Below are 10,494 nucleotides of genomic sequence, written 5' to 3'. Positions count from 1 at the left end.
ATTTTTGAAATCCCGCATTTTGGAGACCCCACATTTCTATTAGTCCACATGTATTTTGTGGATTGACATTGATATTCTTTATTATGCTAAGCTGTTAAAATAATGGAAAGCTACTCTTTTGTCACATGGGAAATTTCATCTCTTTTTAATGGGTTATAAAATCCTAGTAAATTTAGTCTACCATTTAAATGCTGAATATTTATTTATTTATTTAGATCTCATCATCGCCCATATTTGTTGTTGATGGTGTAATGGTAACTTCTCATACACAGTTTTATACAGTCAATAATAAATAAATCTCCATTCCTTGTGGGTTGACAAAAAAATCTAAAAAACAAAAAAAATAGAGAATCTCATAATCTACTTTTGCATGGGATATACAGGCTACCTTGGAGCTCTACATTCATTAGCACATTTTCAGTTGCAGCCCCCATTTTTTTCAGTCTGGAATTAATTGGGACTTATGGGCCTTCACTACGGCTGCCTCGGGGTTCAACCTGATTGATGTTCAAGCCTGGGCCCATTTAGAACATGAGTTGAATCCGTCTGCAATACCCGATTGATGTTCATTGGGACTTATTTCTTGCTGAATATTTGTGGGAAGCATCATTAAATTTTTTGGTTCCATCTTATAATTATGGACAGTATAACATTATTAATGCGGGCCTTGGTTTAGTCTGATTTATTCAAATCTTATTTAAATAATGGATTTTTGGAGGTTTAATGCAATTTTATTTACTGATGGTTTTGTTTTTGATGTTGGTTGGATCCTTTGTTGGTCATGGACATTTGGTGGAGTCCATGATGACTCTGCTTATGTATGGGTAGTGTTGATTCTGTATTTCTTTGGCTTATAAATATTGTTGTGATATGTTGTTAGGTGATGGTGTGCTATAGATTAGAGATTTTGTATTTCTTGTTTAATATATATATGTGGGTCAAGATCTGTAGACACACAAAGTCATAACGTGTTATGTCTTATATGGGCAAAAAAGTTCAGAATGGGCTGATTTTTTGTAGAGGTTACAACCAGTTTTACACATAAATAAATCTCCATTCCTTGTAGGCTGGTACAGAATATAACCACAACTAGAATGAATTGCTCTTTTCTCCTACTATTAAATTTTCTTTAGAAATAGAAAAATAACTGAAAGAAATCAATTTTTTGTTTTATTTGTGTTTTCTCACATGCCCATTTTATGCCGCACTGAAAATTCGATATAATTTCCACTCCCCCGCCGTTTTTTCAAATTTTAGAGGTGATACGTAGCCTAGACTGTCTGTAGAAAGAACTGAGATTTTATATTAACGGATGATGGTTCTAAGTTGCAGTTGTGAATTTGGACCATTGATTAAAACATTCATCAATTAATTCGACAAATTACACTTTTGTCTATAAAATTCTAAGAGAGCTCTCTTTTTTTGGACATCTGAAAATTAGGATTTTTGTATTGTGTATGAACCCAAACACTTAGACAGGCATGAATGAGGCTTTAAATGAGGGGAGTTCACACCCAAAGACCTACAATCTCAATCTTATAGTAATCGGTAAGTTATTTATATTCTATTATATATTTTTTTATTCCTTTTTTTTACAATTATATTTAATGTTAAATGTTGTTAGAAAGATTGTTTTTTCAATTATATTTAATATTAAATATTGTAATAAAGAGTTTATAATTTATAATAAAAAATAGAATCATGTCATGTTTGAGGCTCCTCATTAAACAAACGTTATTAAGCGGACTTTTCTAACCCCAACCCAAGGTTGAGACCTGAAATGTCCTCCTTAATAGATATAATTTATGGGTATTTTAGAAAGACCCTCTATTAAATTAATGATATTAGGCTTATCCCTTGCTAAATGCAAGATTAGGTTTACCCCTTACCTTCGGTTAAGGTTGCATTGACTTGAAACAAAGCTTTGAATCCATGGCATGAGTTCTGTCAAAAAGTACAGTAGTTTGTTAAAAAAAGTGAGGAAAATATGTAACCAAATTTACACAATCGAGAGAACAATACATCAATTAATTCAATGAATTGCTAATTAGTTTAGTGAATTAGTCTGGCCTGACCTTATATGAATTACCAGTCACTACAGGAAAATGTTGATATAGCGATGTGATTTAGCGACGGTAATGTTACTTCCGTCGGTATAATAACATTATAGCGACGGAAAAAAAATATGCCATCGGCGTAGAGTTAATTTTCTGTTTTTATTTTTCTTCTACTTCTATTTTCCAAACGACTTTTTTTCCCAAATTTTCATTTTCTTTCCACCTAACTCTCGAGACTTCAACGAAACTCTCTCGATTTCGATCTCATCTCATCTTCTCTCTCAATCCTCCATTTTCTTTCAATGAAACTCTCTCGATCTCCTTATCTCCTCTTCTTTCTCGATTTCGATCCTCCATTCTCTCGATCTCCTCATCTCTCTCGATTTCGATCTTTCATTTTCTTGATCTCCTCTTTTGAAGTGCTGGATTTGATCCGAAGAGATCGAGCTAATCTCTTAGGGATGAAGTTTCAACAAAATTATTAGAGATCGAAGAAAAGTAGAGGAAGCGAAAAGATCGAAAGTCCTAGGTATTCTTCTTCTCCGATTTTCTCATTAATTGGTTACTCTTTCTTTCTTTTGCTTTAGTTTGGATTTCGAAAATCAATTTCAGTTTCTATAGACTTGAAGGTGAATTATCTTACATTTGTCTAATTTTGGAAAGAATTTTGAGATCTTGATCTTGTATTCATCCTCATAGATTTGCACTCAAATTAGGGTTGATTTTTGTGGCGAAAATTGAGGATATCTTACTGATTTTAGTTTTCTTACAATTTCCTCTCTTTAAACATTTTCTCCTAGACAGTCTCTTAATTGAGCATTGTAAAATATAAGCTCCCATGATTGAGCTTGATTTTTTTCTTTTCTCACTTTTATTTGTTTTTGTTCAATGAAAAATGTATGTTTTAGTACAGAAGATCTTACTATTTAAAAACGGTTATATTTCCTTAATTCAGTAACCTTTTTGAGGAAATTACAGATAATTGGAACAGTTTCCTTTGCACTATTACAGCATAGACCACACACCCTTCAGGATTTTGTTTGAATATCAAGTTGTTTCAAGCGAATACTAGAAGGTTAGTACAATGATCTCAGCGCATGCACTTTCTTTTGCATCTGTAGATTGGAAGCTGTTTTATGAACCATCTTTAAATAATACCTCTGTTAATATTTGGAATGTGAATAATCTACTGATATGTTATTCACTAATTTCCAATGTCATGTACTTGACAATGATTCATCTTTTAATATTATTATTATTATTATTATTATTATTGTGTGTGTCTACCCATTTCTTCATCCTCTTCACGGCCTTCTTGGGGTATGCTTTGGTGATGTCACTTTGCTCCTTCGAATCCTTAGTAATCTTGATCATTGTTGCATATACTGATTTTAGTTTCCATTTGATATCAACTTCAGAAAGCAAACAAAAAGGAAGCTGCATTCATTGTGACATTTGCGAAACGAGAGCAGGAGATAGCAGAATTGAAGGTGATCCTGCAATGAATTTTATACATGTCTGTTAAATTTAATTTCTTCCAGTCTCTCTCCTACAGTGGGTTATTTGGAACACAAACATGTTCTAATTCAACAAGTTTTACAAATAACTAGCTAATTTTATCTCTTTTGAGTTAATTCCACAAGTGCTAGTCAATCACATTTTTGGGGAAATTGTTATTAAGTAAAAAAAAGTCAACTCTTCTCTACCTTTACACACACAAAGCTTGTATAGTATTTTATTGACAAAACTTTCCCAATGCGAAAGAGGAATCATGCTTTTCTATGTATTTGAAAAATACCCCTAATTTTCTCTAGTTTGCTGCACTATTGCTTATCTGATTTTTTTAGGAAACCATTATCCAGTCTGAATTTTTTCCCTTAATGTTTGGTTGTCCAATAGAATTTCCTTTTGTGATTCTTCATATATTTATATCAAACTTTGTTATTAAATTTCCACCTGTACATTTAAAGGTGCATGCTTGGTACTCCCTAGTAGGTTAATTTATGTGAAAGCCAGTATACCGCTCTTTTATACTCTTATCTTTAAAGCATGGTACAATAGCTTCCTGGCAATCATGTAAAATATCTTAGTGTCATGTGTTACAACTATGTGGATCTAATAGGCCATTGTCTAGAGTGTGGTAATGTAAAACTCATAAGCTCGTCTGGTTGACATAGTACGATTATTTAAAATTAGCTAGTGAAATTGTTTGAACAAAGTGTGATAATGTTTTGTAATGTTAATGTTATCTTAAAACTATAAATGCTGTGAATCATGAAGTAATTGTCTAATGTAGTTGGTTTAGAAAGGTTAGCTGTTTTTTTCCCCAAAAATTTCCCATATCAAGCATTTAGTTTTTAGGTGAAACAAAGTGATCGATTAGATGACAACATCGATTAGGGGCTTTGATTTTTGAAAGTGGGTCTAACTACGGTACCCATTTTTAATAAAAAAAATATTCTTAATCATAGGTTTGCTCCGAAATTTTTATCTAATATCCTAATCCGTATCTGATAAGGAATCGAACATATAAAACTATCCGAATTCGAATTTGATATCCGATTTTTTGAACTCAAATTTGAATCGGAATTAAAAAGATTTCACAAAGTCATAAATAGAACAATTGAGAATTCTTACAAGATGTGTCGTGAGTTATTTTTGATGAACTGATAATGATGATACCACCTTTGGAATTGAGAATTGTTATAATGCTAGTTGTTAGCTTATACTTACATTTTTCATATAGAAAATGCACTATATGGATTATCAACATTTTTCTTATCCCATATACCACTAAGGATTCTCTTTTTCGTTTCAAATTAACATTCTTGTGATATGTTCTTTTGTGTGTGTGACTATGTGTTATTGGTTTAAAGGTGGAATCGTCGTAAAGTGGACATGCCAATAGATAAAAGTTGAATTCAGTTACCTAGAAGTACCCTTGAGTATGATGAAGGAGTTATTAAGTTCTTAGATTTTGCATTTTCTCGTTCAAGGTTTGGTAACATGATGAAGTGCCCATGCGTCAGATGTCTCAATGCGATTTTAAAGGATCGAGATAATGTGCATGGTGACTTATTATGGTATGGGATGAATAAACATTACACTCGTTGGACGTACCATGGAGAGAAATTTGAAGATGAAGATAATAGTAATGAGTCTGAAGAGGGTGATGATATACAAGGGATGTTACAAGATGCATTCGGAATCCCTAATTTTGATGATGAAGAGGTTAATGAGTCAAATGATGATGGTCTAGACGAGCCAAACGATGATGCAAACAAGTTTTATGAAATGTTGAAGGATGTTGAGACTGAATTATACCCAGGTTGCAGTAAATTTTCAAAACTATCTTTCATTGTAAAGTTGTTACACCTGAAATGTCTTAACGGATGGAGTAATAAATCATTTAATATGTTGCTTGAGTTGTTAAAAGATGCATTTCCTATTGGAGAAAAGTTGCCAAAGAATTACTATGAATCGAAGAAGATTTTGCGAGGACTTGGTTTACATTACAATAAGATAGATGCGTGCCCGAATGATTGCATGTTATTCTGGAAAGAACATGAGAATGCAAATGAATGTGCAGTATGTGGTGAGTCTAGGTGGGAAATTGTTAGATGCCAATCAGTTGAAAACCCTTCTAATTAGTCTTCAAAGGAGAAGAAAATACCTGCAAAGATTTTGCATCATTTTTCGTTGATTCCTAGGCTAAAGAGGTTGTTTATGTTTTCAAAAACAGCTGAACATATGAAATGACACGCCGAATGTCGTATAAAAGATGGTGTAATGAGGCATACAGCAGACTCTATGGCATGGGAAGCTTTAGATAATAAATACCCATCATTTGGTTCTGAACCTTGGAATGTTAGACTTGGATTAATCACTGATGGCTTCACTCCTTTTAGTTACATGAGCACTCCTCACAGTACATGGCCCGTTGTTCTGATTCCGTATAACCTTTGATCCTACTGACCCATTCTTGATCCAAAGTGGAGACGAGCTATGTTTATTAAACCTTTCATGACCAGTTTAGTAAAAACCAATTCATGGGGCTTTCAGAATACTAAAGACGATACTATTAAATAAAATAAAAAAATGTCTAAAATTTTTGCTTTTTGAAAGAATTTGAAGAATTTTGTGATGGTGGCGGTAAGTGTCTAAAATTTTCCTTTTTCATTATTTTTAAATATAGTTGAAAAAAAAGTGAAAGAGTGATAGAAGCCAACTTATAGTTTTAGTTATCTCCTTACATGCCATTTGTGTGTTAGTTCCATGATTACAGATACATCCATCCCAAAGGAGTTGTTGGACAGCCTAAAGAAGGGCACAAACGATCGAAGGACCAATGGCAAGATTAAAATTCCTAGGGTACCACTATGGTTGAAGAACGAAGCTAATAAGAAATGCTTTGAGCCTGCATTGGTATCAATTGGACCTTATCACCACAAAAACTTAGAATCTTCGAGGATACAAGAGCTCAAGATCACAGCTGCTTTACGACTTGTTATTGGTTGTGGTGGTCCCAGCATTGATGAGGATTGCAAAAAGGTCTACAGTAAGGTTAAATCTGTAAGTGATGCAGCTATGAAGTACTACGATGAGGAGTTCATTTCTTCTTTAGACAAAGAAGCATTCACAATCATGATGTTTTTGGATGGTTGCTTTGTTGTAGATTTCATTTATAATGTCATGTTTGGTGGCAGTTACGATGAGTTGTTAGCACTCGGAAATGACATGCATTTTATATTTAGAGATTTATTCTTGCTTGAGAACCAGCTCCCATACCCAGTTTTGAAGGTGTTGATGGACTTCAAAAAAGGCCCTGAAAACTTTGGGATTTTTTCATTACGTTTGACTAAAAACCGTGAACCCTATCATATCCTAGACCTTTTTCTGACCAAACTAGTCGGTGACAATCCCAGTCATGACGAGCATGAGTCGACGAGTTATGGTTTGTCGCGATCATACCCTCTAGTTAATAAGCTTCTAGATAAGGGGATTACATTCAAGAAAAGTTATTTTGGTGGTTTATGTGACGTTGAATTCAAATCTAACGTGTTCAATGGAGAGCTATCACTTCCTATATTAAAAATTATCCATTCCACCAAAGACAGGTTCCTCAATTTAATTGCATATGAGTTGAGTTCTGATTTGTGTGGTGATCATGCATTCATCTCCTTCATTTGTTTCTTAGATACATTCATTGATCATGCCGATGACGTGAAATTGTTGCGTTCTGTGAACATAATCTACAATTACCTTGGTAGTGATGAGGATGTGGCTAAGCTCGTCAACCAGTTGCAATTGGATTGGGTCATAATCTTTCAGCCTATTCGAAAGTTATATGTGAAATTCGTAAGTATTGTAAAGACAAGAGGAAGCTCTACATAGGTGAATTTGTCCATACTCATTGCAGGAACCCATGGAAAATTATTGTTTTAATTGCTGCATGTTCTATTATCTTTCTAACCGGCATCCAAACCTTCTACATAGTCTTTTCTCCATGAATCAAGAAAACTTATTTCAATAGTCATTGGACTAGCATTGCTTTGTTTGTTGCAAGTTGTGTGAGTGTGTGTTCTCGCAGGTGTGTAAGCTCTCCACTTTGTATCTTTACATGTAATAAATAATATTGTGGAACTCTATGTGTAATTAAAGTAGATTTCATCTAATATTTGTGCTGAAAACTTGTATCCCAATTGATTGATTCATGTTATAACTGTAGATATGTGAGCTTCAAAACCTTTGAAAAGGTTTGGACTCATCTACACGGTTTTAAGAGTCGCCACCATTCAATTAAAGTGTGAATGAACACTGTAAAAGATTTTTAAAATTCTATGTTTTTAACTTGTAGTAACTCACATATCTAAAAGATAAAGGGAAAAAGTCTACCTAGAACTCTAAGGTAAGGAAGTTCGGTTGAGGAACAAGGAAGGTGTTAAGCACTTTGTCTCTCCCATCCTAAGATGATTATTAATATATGATCATAGGTGAAAATTAGAAAACTCTTTTTTGGATTTTACAAATAAAAGAAGTAATAGAGAAAAGTTGAGAAAAATTAACTATAGTTTACTTCTAGAAAATGAACAAATTAAGATAATGAGCAAGCAAAAAATTAAAAGAAGGTACTTGTTGGAATTTTTTATAAGCCTATGATTTTGGTAGAAAATCCATATAGATTTTACATTCTTGGATCTCAAGGCTCTTTTTGAAGGTTATGTACCTATTTGAAAACATCTTTTTGTTGGTTTAGCATTTCGGAGGTGTCCATGAATTGGACACCATCATGGAAAGACTAAGGACCTTATGCATGAGTTCTGTCCTTTAAGACTGTTTTTTTGTTATCTCAGAGAGTTAAGTACAAATCTAGACCGATCCCCACCTTTGACCCATATATATTTTAAAGAAAATAAGGTGATGTGTGTGCACATAGTGTATGCATGTAATGGACCTAGAAATAGAAAATTACCTCTAATGAGGGATTACTCTCTAGCTCTTAAGCCAATAGGAAAGAAATTAAGAAAATATTTATTCTATGAATTTAAACTTATAAGGAAAGTAAAGAACAACTATTCTAAGAATTTAAAGCTTGTAAAGAAAATAAAGAGTAACTAATCTAAGAATTTAAAACTAGTAGGAAAATAAAAAATAAAAATATTCTAAAGTTCTTATAAGCTTATTGAGGATTCATAGGAGGAGATTACCTCTAGGAGGTTTTACTTTTCACCTCCAAGCTTCACTAAAACAAATCAAGACCTACATTGCTACAAATAAAGAAAACATAAATATAAACTTGATTAAATGTAAAGAAGGGAAATTTATAGAGGAGGGAAGTTTAGAAGGGGATTACATAAGAAAAATATCAAAAATCACAACTAAGTCCCAAATTGGTTTCTTGTTCTTCTTTTAAGTAGAGCTTCTTAGGTTTTTGGTAAGGGATTTTGATAGAGTTTTGGTAGGATTTTGATAGGGATTTTGAGAAGAGACTTGGATAGAATTTTGGGTCACTTGAGCTCTTCTTTCCCATTTACTTTGGATGGGGGTTTTATTTATAAGATTTTTGAAGACCTTTAGAGATAAACTTGTTCTAAATCAGAGGGTTCCCAGTATTTATAATAAAACTTTTAGAGAAAACTCAAATTACCTCTTTTCTCCTTGGACTTGATGGTCTTTCATTCACTTATAGTTCTCACCAATCATGATGATTAAAATGATAGGAAAGTAAAATGCTATAGTTTCTAGAGAATTCTTTGATGAGGGTAAAAAAATCCTAGGTTATTGGTTTTGGGTCAATTAAGAAGGAATTAGGCTAGATAGTATGTAAATATGAATTGGGATGTTGGATATTAAGGTCATTTAGCCTAATTAACTCTCTAACGACCTAGAGTTAATTTAGTCTTTGTTCACAAGTTCTAGAGAAATCCATAAATTGGATAAAGTTGTCAAACTTCTAGAACTTAATATAATTACATTGACTCTTCTATATTGAGGACAATCTTAGGGGGATAAGAGTGAACTACCTAACTTTAATTCTAACAATATGGGGTTAAGGTAGTAATTACACTCATATGGGGACCAGTTTGACCAATGATCCTTGTTGGAAGAATAGAAAAATTACAAGAAGTCCATGATGGTGGAATTATGGAAGAGTTAGAGAAAAGGTAAAAGAGTAAAAGAAAGAGATTTCTTGGGGAAAAAATCATTAAAGAGGGGGATTAAAAGGTAATTATCTTTAACAACATTCGAGCTCACATGAACTTGTAATTACCCAACAAAATTGACCTTGGGTGACCCAAAGCGTGAACAAAAATCTGTGGGTCACCCTTGGACCAAACAAAAACTGCTCCTGGCCATGGGTTACCCTTGGCCAAGCAAATAATTAAGCTTAACCAAGGTTGAGGTGCAACTAGGCTTAAATTTAAGCTTGGCCAAGGGTTAAGTACGACCAGGCTTAAACCAAAATCTTGAAAAATGGGCTTCAGGCCTTGTGGTTGATAGAAAAAAGATTTTTTTAAAACCTTCTTGAAATACACTTGGGTCAAGCCCTTTCTCAAAAGGTGTTTGGTGTTCTCGAGCTCGACCTAGGAAAAAAGGGTGTCTATAACTACCCCTCTTTGTGAGAGTTACGTGCAATTAGCCACAAATGTGTAGACTCAAACTCCTTTTTGTTTGGCTTATGCCTGTTTGCTTGTTCGCATCTCACTTTATTGAACTCAGATTGAATCTATTAAAATAAAAAATTAGTCTTCTCAAGCTTTGGATATGATAGGGATTAGACCTAAAATTCTAGGCTTCTTGACTTGATGTATTGCTCTTAAAGCTTTCAAAAATAACAAATTTCATGACATGATGTAGGGCTCTTGAAAGTGTTTGATAAAAGAAATGAGTTGAAGTAAGAATTTCATTCTGTGTTCACTTCGGTAAAAGTTAACTT

General features: G+C 33.4%; 1 protein-coding gene across 1 annotated transcript; it reads left to right on the top strand.

Annotated features, from left to right (window-relative positions):
* Positions 1 to 5,988: 5,988 nt before the first annotated feature.
* Positions 5,989 to 7,451, top strand: LOC147380801 (UPF0481 protein At3g47200-like). Its single transcript, XM_086431229.1, has one exon. It carries the CDS (start codon positions 6,333 to 6,335, stop codon positions 7,449 to 7,451), a length of 1,119 nt encoding a protein of 372 aa, XP_086287355.1. The 5' UTR covers positions 5,989 to 6,332.
* Positions 7,452 to 10,494: the final 3,043 nt, after the last annotated feature.

Source organism: Akebia trifoliata, unplaced genomic scaffold (genome assembly GCF_017979445.1).
Source record: "Akebia trifoliata isolate Shusen 1 unplaced genomic scaffold, ASM1797944v1 Contig00975, whole genome shotgun sequence".
Taxonomy (NCBI): Eukaryota; Viridiplantae; Streptophyta; class Magnoliopsida; order Ranunculales; family Lardizabalaceae; genus Akebia; species Akebia trifoliata.
This window is presented reverse-complemented; position numbering and strand designations above follow the sequence as displayed.

Excerpts from the sequence above, each read along its gene's own strand:
- LOC147380801 (XM_086431229.1), top strand. The coding sequence starts at position 6,333 with ATGATTACAGATACATCCATCCCAAAGGAGTTGTTGGACAGCCTAAAG.